General features: G+C 52.8%; 1 protein-coding gene across 12 annotated transcripts in view; it reads right to left on the minus strand.

Moving 5' to 3' along the window:
• TBX5 (T-box transcription factor 5) overlaps nt 1-21,166 on the minus strand; it is an 84,558-nt gene that overhangs the window by 22,805 nt on the left and 40,587 nt on the right. For 9 of the 12 annotated variants that reach the window (XM_045456934.1, XM_045456931.1, XM_045456937.1 and 6 more), the window contains 6 exons: nt 20,691-20,875; nt 18,933-19,027; nt 16,653-16,772; nt 15,723-15,870; nt 12,026-12,178; nt 4,330-4,421 (listed from right to left, as the gene is read on the minus strand). In XM_045456934.1, the coding sequence (XP_045312890.1) occupies nt 4,330-4,421; nt 12,026-12,178; nt 15,723-15,870; nt 16,653-16,772; nt 18,933-19,027; nt 20,691-20,837 (755 nt within the window). In that variant the 5' untranslated portion in view covers nt 20,838-20,875. The remainder of the gene's footprint in view (nt 1-4,329; nt 4,422-12,025; nt 12,179-15,722; nt 15,871-16,652; nt 16,773-18,932; nt 19,028-20,690; nt 20,876-21,166) is intronic. The other 3 variants (XM_045456938.1, XM_045456935.1, XM_045456932.1) reach the window with 1 other exon arrangement.

Genomic DNA, 21,166 nt, shown 5'->3' on the forward strand with positions numbered 1-21,166 from the left:
CCATTTTACAGATGAGGCAGCCGAGGCTCAGTGGAGTAGGGGAGCCCTGGAGCCACTCCATGGGGTGGCCCCGATCCCAACTCCAGAACTTTCCCCCAGTGGACCCCGTTCCCCGGGAGATTCACCTTTGCATCCTCAGGACCCGGCGTCGACCGAGCCCTTCACAAACGTGTGTTCGCTGAATAACGGATCGACAGATCAGAAACTGCATGGATTAATGAGTCTCTGGTCCTCAGTTTCCCCTTCTGCAAAAGGGAGGACACTGGGGGACAGGCTGTCTCCTGTGGTCCCTTCTGTCTGGAGCATCTTATGCTTCTTGGAGCAGCTGTGCCCCCTAATGCCACCATGTCACTGGGCCACCCCGGCTGGCTTTCAGAGAGCTTCAGAATGTGACCCCTACTCTAGACCCCAAGACTTGTAGATCACTGCCCACTTCTACCCTGATCCAACCCAGAAAACCCTTGTTCCCAACAGGGCAAACGCCACTCTTCCCACAAAGCCTGACTCCCACCCGCTCCTTCCCCCATCTCCCCTCCCCCCAGGGCCCCCGCCTCCTGCCCCAGCGGCCTTGGCCTTGGTCCCCAGCACCTGCTGACTCTTAGGAAGTTCACAACCTGCCTGAACACATCTTAAAGACTGGAGCAAAGTTCAAAGAAAGCCATGTTCTATGGAAAACCAGGCTCTAGATCATTTCAAACAGCAGTGACGCTCCCACACCTTTCTTGTTAGGATGCGCATTTAGGGGTATTTCCCAAATTTCGGCCATTTGCATAGGACCTTGACAAGTTCGACAAACGATAAACGTTTACTCCAGCTGTACTGCTATTTAGTTAATACTTTCCCTTAAGTAATCAGCCTTCGCCATCCCCCTTCCCTCCCCCCTGCCTCCTTCTTTAGAAGCAGCCTCATTCTAAGCAACAGCAACTATAAAATCAGCCTGATGTGCTTGCGTCCGTAGACCTTCTAAAATCATCCATCTGTCACCAGGGGAGGGGTCCTGCAATTGGGGAAATATTGGTTTTTAGGGGAAGATGTTGTTTAAGCCGCAGATTAACCTTGCAAAATAACCTTGGCATATTTTAATCAGCCTGCTAGAAGACAGGATTTTAAAATAATTTTATCGTCCTCTTTGTGCTTTTGCCACAGCTCTCCCATTTTTTTATAGTAAGCGGTCTTCTTTCTGGAATTAGAAATCGTACACGGACGTTGCAAAACAACTAAGACCATCTGCGTTTTCAAAAAACACCGAGAGCTGGGTGAGAAGAGACAGCGGGGTGAGTGCCCAGACATTTGCCAAGCGAACGCGGACGATATTTATGCGGGCTAACTGTGAGTCAATGTCCGGCCCTCTCCCTTCTTCCAACTGCTGGAATTAGAGGAAATGTCATTCCTCCTGCTTTCCCCCCACCCCCCCCCACCCCAAGCCAGCTGTCACCGGGTGTGCAGGGGACAGGAAACAGGATTACAAGACGAACAGGGAGCCTGCCGTTCCGGCCTGGCTATTATCACAGCCGACTCCGGACAGCCATCTTCCCCACTTGTCACTGGGAGTTGGGACCACAGCCCAGAATAACTGCTTAACGAGGGCAAAACTGGGAGTAATGGCGAGTCTTCCCCCAAATCAGATACGTTATATCGAGCGTGGACTAAGAACCAAGTACCCTGTTGACAGCCTCTCATATAACACTTACAAGAGCCCTGGAAAATGGAAGCTGTATTTATTTAAACCCATTTTACAGATGAAGACACTGAGGCTCTGCGAGGTTAAGTCACTCGCCTGAGGGCGCATGCTGATAAATGCAGAGCGAGGATCGAACCCGGGTTCGTCCGACTCCCAAAGCCTTCTGTTGGACCCGCTCTGCCCTACTCTGTCTCCTTCTCAGGGACCACGTCCACAGTACTGGGCCCATGACCGTGTCCACTCTCCCAGCCTGGTTCCCCGGTGCGGTTCCTAACACGGCCACAAAGACGCACGCGGTTCTTAGGCTGAGAGTTCCGATCCAACATGTCAGCTACTGAGTGCCTGCTGACTACGGGCCACCCTTTCCCACCTCTTCTGCAAGTGCTTCCCCAAAAAGGACCCTGGGACGACCCCTCGGCGAATCTGCAGTAACTAAGGGATGAAAGGGACAGCCAACCCAGACCAAAGTAGAGTCATCTGCCTAAATATCTAACCAGCTGTGTTTAGAACTCCAGGACAGAGTCCCCTGGGGTCACTGACAGTGAAGCTCTCAGACGTCTGTGCTTCCCCACCTGTCTCTCCTTCCACGTCTACCATCCAGCCAATCAGCTTCCAAAGCGCAGGGCCCTGGTCCGACACAGGAAAGCGGTGAGGGGTCCTGGGGACAGACATACACGGTCTGTGGCCAGGGGACACCTCTTGGAGGAAGGGACAGCTCCAAGGAGACCTAGTGATGGGCGGGAGAGGGTCAAGTGGGGAGGAAGGGAGAAAGCCTGAGGCAGACCAGACGTGCTGTTCGAGGGGCCAAAAATAATGGGAAGAATACAGGTGTCGAGCATCCCCTTCCGCATGATTGAGACAGAGCGGGGGCACCGGAGGGGGACAGAGCTAGGGAGGAGTGGCCAGGTCGGACAGGAAGGGCGTGGCCCTCCACGAGGAGTCTGGACGACCTCATCCTGAGGGCATCAGGAAGCCTGGGAGTGTTCTAGGCTGTGGAGTAACCTCGTCTGATTCGTGTTTTATACAGATGTCTTTGGCAGCTGCCTGGAGAATGTCCTAGAAGGGTCTAAACAACTCAGGAGGCTGTGGCTGCTGGAACCAACAGCCTGGCAGGAGAAAGTGGGGGGTCAATTTGGACACACGTTAAGCAGGCTGCATCGACGGGACCCGGTGACTGGGTGCGTGTGCGGGGGTGATTTGCAACACCTTCAGTCCATCATCCCATCTGCTCTTGACCTTGTGGGAAGGAGGAAAGCTGTGAGGGAAAAACCCTTGGTGTGCAGGCCGGAGCGGGGTGGCTCACATCCAGTCCCTACCTGCACGGCCTAGAGCCTCACCCGCAGGCCTGAGGTGAGACTCCATCAAAGGCTACAACGCCTTAAAGGAAGCCGACAGGATGGCGAGGGAGTGTGGTCCCCGTGCAAACGACAGCTTGGCGCTGTGAGCCCAGGGCCACAAACAGGTTGACCCCTCCGGGCCTTATGAGGTGCTTACTGTCAACTTTTCCACTGACCGTGGACTTCACCCAACTCCAATTTCCAAAATGCAGACGCTCGACGCCAACGTTTTCTAACAATGTAAGAACTGGGTTCTCTTAGCCACAACCACAAAAAATCTCACTACCCCCGCGATCGTGAAGGACCCGAATGATAAAGCGGGGCGGACGTGTGCGCATCTGAAGGTATCGGTGTTACTCACTTTTTAAAAGCGTGCAAAATCACAGCAGGTGACCCCACCAGCTAAACACGGTTTCCGTGGCACGTATTTCCAAACGCATGTTAAAACCCCAGCACTGCGGGTTTTCCCTCTTCCTTTCTTAGATCCCTTCTGCTTCTTTGAATGGGTTTGTCTGTCCATCTGCCTGACTCACCCTTCTCTTGTCTTCCAGAGAGGATAAGGAAAAACTTCCTAAATGACCTCATTTTATTTTGAAACACTAAACCCACCAGAAGGGGTGCGGCGGTGGGGGGGGGGGGGAGGGGGGGGGAGGGCGGGGACAGAAACCCCTTCCTGGTCAAAGGAATCAAGATGTATTTCTAATTCTCTCGCCATATGGTAAGTTATTTTGGAAGCGTATCATGAGGTAAGAGGACGTTTGAGAAACTTGGCAAGGCTTGTACAACCCTTTCAAATCAGACCAAATTCCCACTATGTACATTTGCTATAGCCCCTTCTATTCATCATATCAGCGACCGTGACCACAGGATATGTAAAAATACCGAGCAATTTTTATCACCAGCTTCCAATCCCCCCAGTGCCTCGGACCACCACATGGTGTCAGGTTTGTCTGTATTTCACCCCCAGGAAATCAAGTCATTAACTTCCCTTTCATTTACGGAGAGCTGTTGCCAAAAAGAAAATCATTCATCGGCTGTGACTTATGGGAAGAAAGAGAAAGGACTGACTTCACGGGAAGGTGGGCGACAGCAAAGAAAGAGGGGAGAGAACGTTCTCGCTTTTGTCCCTCCCACCCTCCCCGGGGCAGATGGAGAACGTCAAGTTCCCTCGTGCCTCCTCCCCGTCCTGCCCCCCAAGGGGGCACACGCCCCTCCCCCCAGGCTGTCCCATCCTTTAAGGTTGAAGCCGTGGGTGGCCGCTTCTCCCTTTTCTCGGTGGGGACAAAGGAGCTCAGACTTCCAGCTTCTTACCTTTGCATTCTTGACATTCTGTGTAGGTCCATGTCGTCACTGCCCCGGAATCCTTTGGCGAAGGGATTATTCTCAATCTTTAATTGGGTGATCTGAAGGAAGGAAGGAGAGAGAGAGGGAGGGAGAAACTTGGGTTTTCACTTGATGGCTGGAAACGCAGCCTCTGGCAACCAAAGGCAGCAAATGAAGCCAGTCACGTCAACGGAGCCCACCACTTCATTCGAGAGGAGACTTTGAAAAATGTCCTAGATCAGACCGCTTGGAAAAGGGGAAAAAACCTGGTTTCGGTTTGCCCATTAAGTGGACTCATACCCCGCATCACTCTAGCTGCGTTTGTTTTTTAATCCTGCCATGTTGTGCCACACACACGATCTAGGCCCCCGACACTCGGTGCGCCGACCCCCCCCCACCCCGCCTGGAAAGTTCTGCGCGTTGACACGGTGTCGCTCCCCCCCCCCCCCCCCCCCGCAGCGTGGCGATCGCCGTTTGGAAAAACTCGACTGCTTCCAAAATTCTGCTCTGCCTCATGCCGGGTTCATTCAGCTTCACAGACAAGGGTTATAGCCAACCCAGGTAGAAGACGGTGTCTAATTAAATCAATACCAAAATACGGAATGGTAACATACATGATACCTGTCAGACCGCTCCAAACCCCTTCAATCTTCTAGATAAAGAGCGATCCCTGTTCTTGGAAATTTCGGTTGTAACGTACGATACTCAGTAACAGAACAGGGGAAACAGTCCAACCGTATGGACTTTGCTAGAAGTATTTCCTAAAAGCTGTGTGTGAATCGCATGTTTATGCATCAAATCACTTTTTTTTAAAGGATTCTTTTTTTATGTTTATGTGTTTACTTTTTAAAAAATGTTTTGGGGGCGCCTGGGTGGCGCAGTCGGTTAAGCGTCCGACTTGAGCCAGGTCACGATCTCGCGGTCCGTGAGTTCGAGCCCCGCGTCGGGGTCTGGGCTGATGGCTCAGAGCCTGGAGCCTGTTTCCGATTCTGTGTCTCCCTCTCTCTCTGCCCCTCCCCCGTTCATGCTCTGTCTCTCTCTGTCCCCAAAATAAAAAAAAAAAAATAAACGTTGATAAAAAATGTTTTGATTTGTTTTTGAGATAGACAGAGTGTGAGCGGGAGAGGGAGACACAGAATCCGAAGCAGGCTCCAGGCTCTGAGCTGTCAGCGCAGAGCCCAAAGCGGGGTTTGAACCCAAGAACCGCGAGATCATGACCTGAGCCAAAATCAGATGCTTAACTGAGGCACCCATGCGCCCCTATGTTTATTTTTGAGAGAGAGAGAGAGAGAGCAGGAGCGGGGAGGGGCAGAGAGAGAGGGAGACACAGAATCCGAAGCAGGCTCCCGGCTCTGAGCTGTCAGCACAGAGCCCGACGCGGGGCTCGAACTCAGGAACTGCGAGATCATGACCTGAGCTGAAGCCGGACGCTCAACCGACTGAGCCACCCAGGTGCCCTCATCAAATCACCGTTACAGCCAGCAGGGCAGATTCAGTGACACTAGCTTCACCTTCGTTATCATGATTGTACCCTATCTATACAGCACTCCAGTCTGCTTAGTATCGTGATCTCAGTCAAAGCACTTCTTGTTTACGTTTATTTTATACATGTAACCTTCTCTACGCGTCAAACCAGAATCACCAGCTATTCAATAAGAGGAAAACTATTGTATCAAATTCTCTCTGCTGGCACCCACAGAAAGTTCTAAATCCAAGGCCCGCCCTCACTTTGTTGCGAGGGGAGACGAGGCACTTTTCGAGACGAACTTACACAAATTGGTTCTGCACTCTCTCCCTGATAGATGAACGGAAAGATAATCAAAGCGAGAACACTTTTCTCTTTGTGGTCACATCATATGCCCAGTACACACGAAAAACACCTCATCTACCCCCCGTAGTAGCGCTGCAGACTTTGAGAAACTGAGCAAGTTTCTTTGAGAAACCAGGAGTAATTAGTGAATGCACCCATAATTCATCCGTGGCACATCCGGGGGGGCAGGCATTCTGGTATGTTCCGTTTTCCAGAAGAGATGGCTTTATAAGGTTTCCTTCCCACCCCAAGACTCTATAACGAGCGTGAAATTACTATATTGTGTATGTGTACATGTGCGTGCGTTTGCAATGAAAAAAAAAACATACAAAGTTAACGTTTTTAAGATCTGGTGTATGAATCCGACCATAGGACATTTTAGAAAGGCAAAGGTCAATGGTGGCCAGAAGTTGTGTGGGGAGGGACGGATGAAAAGGCAGAGCCCGGAGGACATTTAGTGAAACTATTCTGTGTGATACTTAACGGCGGACACACGTCCTCATATGTTTGTCCAAACCCACAGGATGTACGACACCACAAGTGAACCCTAAATTAGACTCCGGGTGATAACGATGTGTCAATGTGCATTCATCGATTGTAATAATGTCTCACTCTGGTGGGGGATGTTGATGGTGAGGGAGCCTTTGCGAAGGGTGGGGGGCAAGGGGTCTATGGGAACTCTCTGTACTTTCCACTTAACTTTGCTGTAAACCTAAAACTTCTCTTATAAAAACAAAATCTATTTTAAAACTTTTAAAGTAGGTGTGGGTATTTATGTGTATACACATTCCTTCCCCCCTCGTTTCTTTTTTTTTTTAAACCATGCCCATTCCTACAACTTCCTGATCTTGACTTGACTCTTCAGAACGAGTAGAAAAGTCCATAAAATCTCTTAGGAAAACAGTCTTTAACATGTGCACTCCCGAAGCCACTTCTGTTTTGGAGTCCAAAGACCCATCCCCTCCTGGAGCTTTTTTTTTTTTCCCACTCAGGCTTTGTCACAATAAAATGCAACCCAACTGACCATAAACCATGTTTTTGTTTTTGTTTTTTTAAAGGAGGGGAAGAGATTCTCGATATGCTAAGTAAATATTCGATCATTTAAGAAGGGAGGGAGGGAATCCTTGGTGCACTCCACGCCCCCAATCCTCCCCCCCACCTTCAAGTGACTGAAGCCAGTCTCTGGAAATATTGAAGACAGTCAGGGTGTGGTATCGGGGCTGAATTAATGCCTGGTCCATGATGTCACTGTTCCTCCAAGCGCTCAGGACAAACAATTATTATGCAGGGGCGGGGGGAGGGGGGAAGGAAGTCTTATCAGCAAAAATCTTTTTCCCTGACACCACTCCTTACCAAAAGGTTTACTGCTTACCTACTTTTTGTGCTTCCAAAAGTATGATCGCATAGGACAAACACCATCTGCTACACGTACCCCTAGGTAGGTTGATCTTACACACATCTGGCTTTGTAGACTGAGTCCAGACGCCCGTAGGTTATTAAGAATTATCACCCTGGAGAAACGTTAACCTACAAGCTTAGCTAAAGGTGGCAAAGTCTGCCTTGTTCCCTATAACCGCCTCCAGGATACGTCCTTCCTGACACACCGCCGTGTGCTGTGGCTCGCTCACTCACGGGCACACAGGCTGATAGAGTCAGACGTCTGAGTTCCACTAAAAAGGCTCCACTGAAACTGACTTCCCTCCAAAGTCAGCATAAAACCGGATATCCGGGGGAGGGGGGGGCGGTGGGGGAAAAAAAAACAAATATAAATGCCAGCTCGGACCAGTGAGACAGAGGTTGTAAAAATTAATGAGAATAATTGTTGGGAATTCTTGCTTTTGAAAAAAAAAAAAAAAAAAAACACCCTCGCGAGGGCCAAAAATCTTAATTATGTCTCTCTATTAGGGGTTCATTTCCTGGTCCCAACCAGAAAGCTCATACCTCATAAATACAGGCTCCTTACACAATGATTTAAGCAGGAAGAAAAAATGCCTCTTAATGGCGAGGTAAGTTAATATCGGGGGGACGGCCGCTTGCAAACACAGCCATTGTTGCACGAGCAGAGAAATGAAATGCCCACGTGACCTTTTTTTAACACCTAAATATTTCTAGGGATCGCTCTGGACGCTGCTGACAGCTTCAGTGAAAACCTTACAAAAACGTGTTTCACAGAGCAAACGTCGTTCTGGACGAGTCGAGTTTTTAAATATCTTTTCCAAGCTGTCAACCATCTGGGGAAATAACTCCCAAATCCAGCTTGGGGATCACAGCTGGGCTGAGGAAATACGTCGTGTCATTAGGAGCCCGGCGGCGTGCGGGTGCGTGACTGCAGCCCAACGCGCGAACCCTGCCACGCACCTGCCTCCGCCTGGTACCCGCATCCAAGCAGAGAGAGGGCATCGTGAAGGCACCGGGGCCCTTGACACCAAAAATCAGCGGCTCGTCGGTGTCCCGAACTGTCCTGGCGATTTAATCACGCGGATGGCTTTTCTGTCCTTGCTCATTTTTCCAAAGCATAATGTGGGGCAAAGAGCCCTTGAATGGATGGCATGTTCGGGGAACGAACCGACTCAACCACAAAGACTAATGTTTGTAGCTGTTGTGCAACCACAGTAAGAGGAACTTCTTTAAAATCTCAGTTTTTCGGAACCCAACGTAGCCAGGGCAGGGCGAAGGGTTTCCGAGCGTGTGTTCTGGAAGGAGCTGCCCTGTTGCAAACGGATCGGTTGAGCAGTAAGTCAGTGACTTCATCACTAACCGTGCGTACTCTTTGCCAGGCTCAGCACTACGAATTTTCCGAGGATTGTCTCGTTTGGTCCTCAGAGTGATAAAAACAATGCTTGTGTTATCCCCATGGCACAGAGGAGGAAAACTGAGTCCAGTAACTATGCCCAATCGAATGGACTTCAACCCAGGCAGCCTGCCTCCAGAGTCCCACCTTAACCTTATGCAGCGATGAGCAGCAGCTTAGGTGGCTCCTGCCCAAGAGGTCTCAACTCCTCGCCCAGGTGGGACCATAAGGGAACAAGGCAGAGTCCACAAACCACACGCAGGTTGGCCCTCTTAGTCAAGTCACACGTCATACATCCATGCAGGGAATGTCTGGAGGGGCCCTGGACTGGACTGGAAAAATGTACTGCTTTAGACTACCTCCTGCTGGGATTCTCTCTCCTCTCTCTCTGCCCCTCTCCCACTCATGCTGTGCCCCCCGCTCCCAAAATTAATAAACATTTAAAAAAAATTTTTTTTTAATTCCCACATGTGAACCCTATCCATCCAGATTCAAATTTGGAGACACACATTTTTAGACCCATGAGCATTTAGATACACAGTCCCCTAGATTGTGCTGAAACCTCACAAAGTACACACCCCGTTGGGCAGACACTCCTTCAAGCGCACGGATCACTGAATATATTCACTGGGGAAGATACCTTTTTAAAAACAGAAATCTGGAAAAAAAAAATTGGGGGGGGGGGCGCCTGGGTGGCTCAGTCGTTTCAGCATCCAACTCTTGGTTTCGGCTTGGGTCATCACCTCAGTTGGTGAGTTTGAGCCCCGCGTCACACCGTCAGCACTGAGCATGCTTGGGATTCTCTCTCTCTCTCTCTCCCTCTCTCTGCCCCTCCTCTCCTCATGCTCTCTCTCCCTCTCTCAATATAAATGAACAGACTTAAAAAAAAAAAAAAAAGAAAAGAAAAGAAAGAAAGAAATAACAGAAACCTGAGTGTGTCAGGTCGATTCACAAGAGGTCACGATGATAGTCTTGTGGGTATAACATACCTGTCAAATTGGCCAAACTGTATGCTTCACATATCGCAGTTTATTGTTGGACGGTTATGCCTCAATAAAGCAAAGAAAGAGACGGAAAGAAGGACAGAGACAAGAGTGTGCTCATGTTCCCCAGATCTAGCCAGGCTGGATGGGCCCTAAGATCCTAACTACGCAGAGCTTAGGGATCTCCCCCACAGGATCTACTCTCCAGCAGGGTGAGTCTAACACTTCCTGTCCTTTCTGTAGGAGCCTGGGCTTTCTTAGAGGAAAAGAAAGGAAAGAAAAGAAGATCTGATACATGTTTGGACCCTCTGTCAGGTGTGTGTGTGTGTGTGTGTGTGTGTGTGTGTGTAGATACGTATGTGTAATACATGGCTGTGCGTGCATATGTATGAGAGGGAGGGAGGGAGGGAGGGAGGGAGACTGAACGTCCTTGCTACTATTTTTTCCAATTTTTTTCCCCTGTGACTGTCACCGCAAAGTTAAACATAGATTGACAGCAGCCATAGAGGAAACAGGTTTCTAACAGCCAGACTCAAATTAGCCTGAAACAATTTTGCAATTTTCAGGGTATTTGGCCTTAATGTTTTTGCTCTTGCTGGTTTGACGAGTCGGGGCTTGGATCCCAGAAAAAAATCCTTTTTCCCCTTTAAAAAGTCATTGCACTTTGGGGAGAGTGAGTTTTCTTTCTGGAGGGAAGCTCTCTCGAGACCTGGGGCCCCGAGGCAGGCCTTGTGGTCTAGAAGGGACCATCCATCACAGCTTGGCCTGGTGACTGACAATCTGAATTTGGAGATTACTATCTTGTAAGTGCCCTGGCTTCACTGGGGCGGGTGGGGGGACACTTTCTGACACCTGGCACGTACTGGACTGACCTTCCCGGGGTGACCGGAGGCTTTAGGGTGCTAAACCCACCCTTCACCCTGCCCTGTCCTCTCCCACCTCTTCCCAGTCCCTGTAACTTCCTGCCACCCTTCCTGGCAAGTGGGGACAGGAGCTGTGGAGAGGGAGGACATTACCATGCCCCCATGTACTATCTCCTCCTGTTGCCCCAGTGACCTGCCTTCACTGATCCCCTACGGGACCTGCTAATTTCCCCTTTGCCAGTCCTCCAATTCAAACCACTACTTAATGCTAACAACCTGCACCCCCACGGTGCCTCCCCCCCCCCCCCCCAGATTCTATGCCTTTTCATAAGTAGGTTTAAGAATCATTCAGTCCTGCCCTCCGGCCAATAAAATGAATCCAGAGGCACTCAAGTGTCTAAAGAACAGAAATGACCCAAGACAAGTCAAGACAAGCCCTTTCCCCTGGGAGAGAATAAAAGATACTCCCCCAACCTGCGGTTATGGGGTGCCCTGTTCACATATCATTGTCCAGCTTGGAAATAGCCGAATCGGGGCCCGGATTTTGAACAGCGTGGGGTCTGTCATTGACAGGACCCACGTGCACCCTTCCCTGTCTACACCACACTACAGCCGGCTTCCTGAAAACAAGGTATCCCTCCCCTCCCCAAGCGGTGGTTGTGCAGGGTCTTGTCTAACTAGAGAAGGCATCTTGCAAACCCAAGCCCAAGGCTTCTGACAACTTTGTCCCAATTCAAGTTGAAATGCATCCAAAAGACAGACTGGAGGAGAGACCCCCAACCCTCCCCCACCACCAAAAAAAAAGCTCCATGAAGGGTACCACCGGGCCCCCACCCAAGAGCAGGGAGCCACGTACAAAAGTGACCTTTCTCCTTGGTGATCACTTCATGAGACCAGAGAGATGCTTTCTTGTTGCATTTGGACGCATGGGCACCTGCAGTTTGATAAACTTGTGTCTGACTGGTGTGTGCATGTGTGTGTGTGTGTGTGTGCGTGTGTGTGTGTGCCTATGTGTGAGAGGGACACACAGAGACAGAGACAGAGAGAGTGATACAAAACACGTGAACATAGTACAAACAGCTGCAGTCCTCGATCTGTAGCTTTGTCCCGCCTCAGCCCGCAGCGAGGGAACGAAGAATCCCTTAAAGTCTAAAGGTTCCAGCACGAGACCCCTGCACAATTGTTTTCATGCAAACGAACAGACAGTCCCAGAGCTAGCTCCCAGGTTTCAGCTTACCTTGTGGTTCTGGTAGGAAGTCACCGCAATAAAGGCGGTCTCAGGAAAGACGTGGGTGCAGAACGCAGTATTTTTTGAGCCAAATCCATTATTTTCATCTGCTTTCACGATGTGTAATCTGGGCTGGTACTTGTGCATGGAATTTAGAATAATCTAAAAATCATAAAGAAAATGAAATTGTAAGAACAATCAAAACCCCTTTGTTTCCAGATAAAACCCCACTTTCCACCCCTAAAATTCGCCTCCTTATACGGGCTCTCAAAAAAAAAAAAAAATATGTCTGATTTTTTTCCCTCCTGTTTTGAAAAGGGGCCAGTGATTTCATTAAAAAGAAACATTTCAAAAATGACAATTTGCAACCAAAAAAGCCCGGGTAATATTCCAGGAATCTACCCAAAGCACACACGGCAGTAAATCAGAATTCTTAATAAAGTTTGCTTAATAAATTAACTCCTGCATAAGGTACTTCCCCCCCACCCACACAAATGGGAGGAAAGCAAGTCAGGAGCAGGGAACTTGTGCCCGGAGTTGGGGCGGGGGTGGGGGGAGATGTCTAAGCATCAATTTTGGAGTGAAAGGGGAGAAGACACAAACAAACAAACATCCTCCGCCCTGCCCCACCCCCCATAAACCTGCGAGAGATGGAAAAAGAAGAGGCCAAGATTTCTTAGAACTGGAATAAAAATCACCTTTTGTTTGCAGACTGTGCAAAGGAGCGTCAATGGAAAAAAAAAAAAAAAAGGATAATGGAACGGGGGGGGGGGGACCTCCACGGATGGCGAGATGGGGGGGAGGAAGCATCTCCTTGTCACCCCCCCCCATCTCACCCCCCCAGCAGAGGAGGGCCTGCTTCCTTCCAGGCTCCCTTTCTATAAGGTCAGCAACATTTCAGGATCCACGAGCCTGATCTCCAGATTTGGCGGGACACAGAACGGCTTCATCTGCCTTTTGGGGGGAATGCGCTCTTTCTCCTTCCTTTCTGCCTTCTGCGTGTTTGGGGAACGCCCCCGGGGGGTGGAGGGGGGGGGCAGACAGGGTCTTACCGCGGTAGCTGTACCGTGAATCCAGCTACTATAGTCAGTATGGGGTTGGGGGGGGGGGGGGGCCTCTGCTGGAACAGGGCTATTCCTAGGAGATGAGCATCTTTACTTGGAAAACCGGCCTGACTGCTTTGAGGACGCCGGGTTTTTGATGATTTCGGGAGGCTGTGAAAGCCAACACGCATCAGGACCCTCGGAGAGAAACCCGCCGAACCGGCCAATCGCCGCGCTCAACGGGCAGGATGGAACTCGGGCCTGCTTTCTCCCCAGGACAGCCAACTGGAGCGGCCGGAGGCTGTCCCGGTGTCTTGGATTATTTGCGTTGATGACCCTGGGGCAGGGTCCTTGGGCCAACCCTTGAGACCCGCCCGGAGGAGGGGGAGGGGAAGCGGGGAAGGGGCGCGAACCCGGGGCCCCCGCGGCTCCCCGACCCCGGGCTGCGCGGCTCTAATCTCCGGCCCGCCGCGGTCCGGCCGCCTCCCTGGCCGATAGCGACGCCGGGCTGGGGCGGCGTGGCGACAGAGAGACGCAGCGGGGCCCCGCGCGCCGCCGCAGCCCCCGGCCGGCGCGGCCATCGTCCCGGCTTAGCCAAATTGCTTTGACGGCCGGGGACAGTGTCGAGACATCAGCGCGAGGGCGATCTAATGACTCCTAATTTCATTAGAGCGGCTCCGGACCCCAAGTCCGGAGTTGGGGGGTGGGGGAGGGCTGCGAAGGGCAGTCCAGGGCAGCCCCGAGCACCCTCCCTCTTCGGTGCCCTCGGGAGGACCAGAAACGCTCCAGGGTGCGGGAGCCTGGCTGCGGGGCTGCGAGCCTTCCCCGGGCGCCCAGCCCATCGCGCCCACAGAAGGCACCGCAGGTGGAAAAGCTAGGAGCCCACGTGGGGCCGGAGCACGGTCCCGCAGCCGCGCACCAGGGTTCCACGGAGACCCCCCACAAAAGGGTCCCCCGCACCCGGCCCGCGGGAGGCCGCCAGCCAGGCGGGAGTAGCACGCGGGACGCTTACAAAACCGTCCCGCTTCTCCCCAGCGCTTAAGCTAAAGTCTCGGTCCGGTGCCCGCAGGTGCGCGTCACCCTGGCCAGCTGACCGCCCACGCACGCTCGACGGCATTTCTGTGCAGTGCACGCTCCGGCCTCCGGGCCGCTGCGGGCAAACTGCCTGGTTGAAGCGGAAAGGAGGCCGGGCGTTTTGTCTAGAGACGCCCCTCTGCACCCCCTGACCCTTCCCACCGCACAGGAAGGGAATGGGCCTGCCTTCCCTCTTTCCCAGTGGCCAGCGGCCAGCGGCCAGAGGTGCAGGCACTCAATGTCCCCTCCCCACCCCAGACCCTGGGGGCTCAGTGTTTTAGCCCTAAGGCCCCACGGGACCAGAGTCTCCCATTTGGAGCTTCCCAAACTGTCTCCCCTCTGGATCAAATCCTTGCAAACCCAGCTCCCTCAACGGGGCACCATGTGTTTGTTGATCTTCCCTAAAGAGACCACATGACAGGACAGAGACCACCCCTGGAATTAGACCAAGCCTCAGATCTCTGCTCCCACATACAAGCTGCATGACCTTGGGCAACTCCCCTCCCCTCCCATATTTCTGTCCTCGTTTCTAGGCTGCCATGAGGGTCAAGTGTCCTAAGACCAACCAGCCCACTTTATGGTGGAATCAGCAAGCTAAGGGTTTTGAACACTGAATCCGGAGACCGTGTTCTGTCTTGGTGATTAATTATTGCCAATGAAAAGACCTAGAGACATTTCCCCCCCAAATCGGCGTTTTGTTCTTCATTTGCTTTTCGTTGGTGAAGAGAAATCTACTCAAAGCTAGAGAATCCAAAAAGCTACACAATTCTCTTGGAAAGTGGGGAGGGGGGCAGCACATGCAATGTCCTGCATGCAGATTCAGGGGGTTCACCAAGGCTGCTCTCTCCAACCAGACTCCAGGCTTAGGACCCTGGTCTAGGTGTGCCTGCTGTGGGAACTGGTGCCCAGCCCATCCTGGGAACTGGGGGTGAGGAAGGCTAGAAGTTGGGGGGAAAACATAAACCCTCAAGTATCAGCTAAAAGGGATATCAGGGTTGGTCTCTGGCAGCTTGGCTTCCCCATCCGTAAAAGAGGGAGCAGGTGGCCTGGGGTCTCCCTCTCAGCCAGAATGTCTCAATAATAAGGCAAGATCTGGAAGCGAGTAGGGAAGGTATCTATGGCTCCCACCACGGTCCAGCCTTGGGGCAGCGGGTGCTGCGTACCCTCTGGGCTAGAAGGACCGTGTTTTCTGAAGATCTGAAACGCAGCCGCCACCCCTAATCACAGACGGGACTGGGGGCCAGGCCAGGGGTGCGCGCTTCCCTCTCCCCAAGACCCCGGTTCTCCAGTTCCCCGGGAAAGGTGGCCCCAGAGCATGGGACAGCAGACCACAGAGAGGACCGCACAGGAGAGAGGTGGAGCCAGAGGGGAAGAAGGTGAGAGAAATCAGAGGAAAAGGAAGAGAAGGGAAGGCCGGAGCCTGGAGGAAAAGACTCAGGCGGGTGGAGTGGAGCAAGGAAAGGAGAGGCTGGAACTGTGACGAGGCAAGAAGAGAGAGAAACTCTGGGAGGAGAGAAGCGGGGACAAGAGAGACAGACAGAGAGAGACTGGGAGCAGGGGTGGACCGGAGGAGCCCTCCTGGTACTTACGTGCCCGAATGGGTCCAGGTGGTTGTTGGTGAGCTTGAGTTTCTGGAAGGAGACCAGCTGCCGCATCCAGTGTGCCCCAGTGGCCGGCGAGTCTGGGTGCACGTAAAGGCGGCCCGGCATAGCGGGCTCTGCTTTGCCCGTCACAGACCTAGACCGAGATGGGGCGGAAACCCACCCAGACTTAGCGCCCGGTGGTGCTGGCGAGGGCAGCTAAGAGAACGATCTGGAAATGTCCTGACCCTCCCCCGGCATCTACAAGCCCAGGCGCCCGGAATGCCTGCAGCCAGGCGAGCCCCCACCCGGCTCTCTTTTCTTCCACCTCGTTCCTTCCCCTGCACCAGGGGCATGCAGCCTGGCGGCCCTCAAACAATCGGTGGGTTCTGGAAGCCTCTGGACCAAAAAAAAAAAAAAAAAAAAAAGTCTAAGAAAAATCCTTGAGGGCTTTCAAACGGGCCTTCCTCTTGGAGCCTCCGTTCGCTGGGCAGCCACGGGGAGCAATCCACCCAAGGAATGGACCTCTCCTCTCTTGCCTGTTTGACTCAAATACCACGGCCCGACTTTGCAATTTCATAAAAAGGCATGTTCAAAGCAGGTAACTCATAAAAAATAACTGTAAATGGTTTTATGCCCCCAGAAATACCTCCAGCGCTTGGAAACAATACCCTTTTGAAAAGTCCACAACCCGCGGCTGCAGCAACAGATAACAAGCCCTTTACCTCCCGTGAGCCTCAGTTTTCTTGTCTATAAAATGGGGGCTAAGGGCTGCTGTTTCTTCTTCTCGGGGTGGTCCGGAGGATGCGTGGGGATAGCAGCAAACAGTAGGAGTTCAGAAGATGTTGCTGCGTTCGGTGCAGGGGAGGGGAGGAGGTTTTTTTTTCCCCCCACTTTCCTCCCTGCTCCCCCGCAACTGCCCACGCCGCCGGTGCCTACCATTTATTGTCTGCGAACTTGTATCTGTGGTCATCCGCGGGAACGATGTCCATGAGGAGGATGTATTTCGTTTTGGGGTTAAGGCCCGTCACCTTCACTTTGTAACTGGGAAACATCCGCCTAGGGGAGAAAAGGAGGGAGACCCAGAAAGTCAGAGACGGAGACAGAGACACAGAGAGAGAGAAAGAGAGAATTAATGCCAACGTTTTAAAGAGCACGTCCCCACATTTTAACGGAAGAAGCTACAGTTTGAGAAGCGCTCAGGAGAGAAGTGACCCCCGCTCCGCTCCTGCCAAAATCCACTCCGGGTTTCCCTGCGAGTTCTGGGGAGGAGAAAGGCCCAGAGGTGAGCTGGAGGCTGGTGATTATTTGTAACCAGGAGGAAAATAGAAACCTGGAGGCGAGGGCTTCTAGAGAGAACCAGGGCCTCCATTTCTGCTCTTTGTAAATGCTCTTTTCAGAGCCAGAGACCTACTTTTTTATCTAGGGGCAGAAGGAGCCTTCTTAGGCGAAAAGCTGGCCTCCTCCGTGCAGGCAGGTGCGTTGGCCGCTATGCACCCACATGCGGGCACCGAGGTGGGTGCACACCCGTGGGCACCCGTGTACCTTCTGTCCTGGCTTCGGTCCTCCACCCCCAGCGTAGAGCTCAGCTGGTGACCTTGCCACGAGCCTCCAGCCGACATTTATTCCTCAATCCCACCACTCCCCCGCCCCCCAACTTCTCCAAGGCACCTGGTGCTCTTCCTTGGGAGAGTCTAAGCCCTCCGGCCCCCCGGCAAAGAAACTCAAAATGGGTTTTGGAGACACCGGGGCCTGAACCAGGATGGGCTCAGGGGCAAGCGGCTGCTTCTGGGTCTGCAAGGCGCTGTACCCCCGCTCCCCTCAGCGCGCACGGGCCGGGTTCCAGATTCCCAGCCCTCCCGCGGAGGGGGATGGAGCGCTCCCCAGAAAGCCAGAAGGCGGGTTCGAGGCTGGCCGGGGCAGAAGGACGGGCTGCTGGATCCTGGCTCACCCAGGGATGGCAGGAAGGGGTGAGTGAAGGGAGGCCTTGGAGCCGAAGCCTGGTGGTGTTTATCTGCCTGAGCTCCGCGCCTGCAGACAAGCTCGAGGGAGGCTTCCCAGGCCTTTTATAGTTAAATCCCCTCAGCTCAGGCTGAGGGGGAGAGGGGGCCCGGCCGTGTCTTTCCTTCCAGAGCAGATTGGGAAGAAGAACTCAGTTCTTCAGTGTAAACAGAACGCGCCTCCTGGTTCACTCAGGCCGAGCGGGGGAGCAAACGTTGTTTAATTTCAAATAATAATAAATGTCACTGTTGTCAGTTTATTGCGGGAGGCTCGGGCTGGAGAACCGGGGGCGTCTGGTGAGGCGGCTCCCCCCTCCCCCCCTTCACACACTCGGTGGCCGGCTTCACGAGCCTGTCCGGGACTGACTCCGGACTTTCTGCCCTTGGGACACGGAGGGCCCCTGCGGCACCGGGAGGCCTGTGGTGAGGACGTCCCCAGGCCCGGGCTCGTGCACACACAGTCGCCCCTGGGATACAGAGTTGCATGACCCTCCAAATAGCTTCCCCCAGAAGTTTAGCGTTTCTAGCAAAAAAAAAAAAAAAAAAAAAAAAACCCTGCGAGCTTTTAAGAGGAACTCTGGGGTGAGTGTCTTGGCCAAACTGCCGTGTTTATCGGTGTCTGTATATATAGAGCCCGGCCGAGCCCCGGTTCAGTTTCAAAGGCTTCTCCCGCTTTCTATAAACAATGAAAGAGGTAGCGAATACATTCAGCGATTCGGAGTTTGGCAATCGGGTGGGACTCTGGAGCCGCTCCAAGGTCAGGGAGGGTGGGACGGAGGGTGGGGGCCAGGAGTCAAGGCTGAGAGCGGGTCTCATCTCCGTGCCGACTCCGCACCTCCCCGGTTCCCCGTTCTCTCTCCTTGCCCGTCCCACTTTCTCCCACGACCAACCCGTCCACTTAGTATGGCCCCCAAAGCTCTGGATTCTTCTCCTATACGAGGTGGGAGAAATGCCCTGTTTCGGGGGTGAATCCAACAGGCATTTCCTCCACCAGCGATGCAGGTCAATGGAGGAATTCTCCAAGCATCTTTATGCAAAATCGGGTCAAACAAAACACATTCGTTCTCTCTCTCTCTCTCTCTCTGCTCTGCTCTAGTCTCTTTTTTCTCTGCCCCCGTCTCTGTCTTTCGCATCTCCGAGACCTTCCCTCCTTTGTCTCCCCCACAAGTTGCCCAGGCGCCCCCCACCCCACCCACCCCAGCAGAGATGGCCAGCTCACCTTCCGGCCTTGGTTATGATCATTTCTGTGCCGACTTCGTGAAATTTCAGCCACAGTTCTCTTTCGTGGAGAAACACCTTGATCCCTTCCATGCCCTAGAGAGAGGAGAGAAAAGTCATACGGACTGGCCCCAGGAGCAGTGGGCCTTCCCTTCCCCCCAAACACAGACTTCTCCTTCCCTCCGGAGCCTCTGGGCTCTGAGGCTGAGAACTGCCCCCAGCCAGCTCTGGAGCACCAGCAGCCCTGCCCAGGAATCCCTGTACAAGCTCCGTGTACCTCCCCACGATGCCCTGTTGTCTCCTAACGCCACCAACACAAGGCTAGAGAAAAGTCCCCAACCATCAGGGTCCTCTAGTGCGTCCATGAGAACAGACTTTAAAAAACCAAAACCAAAAAAAAAAAAACAAAAAACAAAAAAACTGGGGCCAATCGCAAACCCTTTTAGCCAAGATGCAACTAAAAGACAAAAGCAAAAACAAAAACACTCCACCTCAAAAGGCCCACTCAGAACATTCTCACGTAGCCACTCCCATGGGGTGCAAATAGTGCATATATGCGTGTTGAGTCTCGCGGTGGTGCAAATATGGCCGTAAGAGAAAATGTAAACTTAAAACTGTGCAGATCGTATAAGAGGTTCCCACGGTCCAAAAAGTTAATCCTCTGATGCCTCTATTAACAAACCTCCTAGGTTCTCACACCCAACTTCATTCGCTTCGAGCTGTTTTTTGATTACGGGAGCAGCCGAAACCGGTTAACGTTTCCGCTACGCAGCTCAAAGTTATTTTACTGAAGCGACGCAGAAAAATTTCTAGACGAAACCTTCGTTTTGCAATAATCCGCAACTGTCTTAATAAGCAGATTTGCCTTTCCGGAAAGAAAATCGAAGTCCCCCAAACCGTGTACCCACTGTGCTCGACAACTATTCATGCCTTTTCCTGAGCCGGGAAGGGGAAAAAGGAGAGTCAATGAGGTAGCCAGGAAGGACATCCATGGAAATCCCAAAGAAGGGCTTTAGCTACGTGCAAATATCTCTTCGGACCAAGTCGCCCCATTTTGCACCAACTGACACCTTATTTAAAATTATGGGAGGGCTCCAGGGGCCGCCTGGAGCACCCAGAGTGCTGGGGGGAACAGGGCACAGAGCACACGGCCTAGGAGGCCTCTCCCCCTCTAACAGGGGCCCAGCTTCCATCCAAGGGAGCCTGCGGCTCCCTGCAACCTCTTGGCACTGCCCGGCGCTCCCCTCCACCGGCCAGAGCGAGCCAGCCCTCCAGAGCCCGGCCCAAGACAAATAGTGCAACTCGAGGGTCTGGGCGGCGGCTCGGGGAAGGCGGGCGGAGGCGAAGGCTAAGGAAGATCTGAAGAAGGGTCAAGCCATCGCTCACGCCGGCCTGAAGCAGCCGCTGACCCAGCCCTTAATGAGGTGCTCAGGGCTGAGCCTACACCTAGTGCAACAGCAAAGGAATGATCTGGGCTATTGTTAGCTGGCCCCAAATAGCCGGATAATGAAGGCTTCTCTATAACAACTTCAATGTATTTCCAAAATCCTCTGGCCATAAAGATTATCGTCACAATAAAGTGGATTGGAATATACTGGTATGGGGGGGGGGGGTGATGCAGGGCATAGGAAAGTGGAATGAGTGGAGATAAAAAGGAAAAGGGGACAATTATGAGCAACGGGCAATCCACCCTCCTCCCCTCCCCCACAGGAGGGCCTTCGGTTTTTGCGAAGGGCTTCTAGGCTAGCTGTCTTCTTACCTGCTGGGTGAAGGCGGCCTGCGGGGATGACGGAGACTTGTTGGGAGCCCCTAGCGTGCTCTCGGGCTTGGAGTCACAGGGTAGATCCTTCGAATCAGGTTCCAGGGGAGTGTGTGCCAGGCCAAAGCCCTCGTCTGCGTCGGCCATGGTGTGCCTGGCGCCCTGTGCCCGAGCAGGGTCCTGCTCTGAGGCCAGGAAACAGAGAGAGAGAGAGAGAGAGAGAGAGAGAGAGAGAGAGAGAGAGGTTGGAAGTACAATTCTAGTGACAGGAGGGCGCAGCTGGGCCCCAGTGTCCAGCTTCCAGCACCTCCGTTCTCAGCTGAAGGAGGCTGTGGAAGGTCCCGTTATTATTATCGTTGTTATTACTCTATGACCACGCACAACCTCTTGCAAAAGACCCGGGTCAGGCTGAGAGGAGGCGGCGAGGCTCGCATCTCCCCTGCGCAGGCTCCCCCACGATAAGCCAGCTGCCCGTC

Source organism: Leopardus geoffroyi, chromosome D3 (assembly GCF_018350155.1).
Source record: "Leopardus geoffroyi isolate Oge1 chromosome D3, O.geoffroyi_Oge1_pat1.0, whole genome shotgun sequence".
In the NCBI taxonomy this organism is placed as follows: domain Eukaryota; kingdom Metazoa; phylum Chordata; class Mammalia; order Carnivora; family Felidae; genus Leopardus; species Leopardus geoffroyi.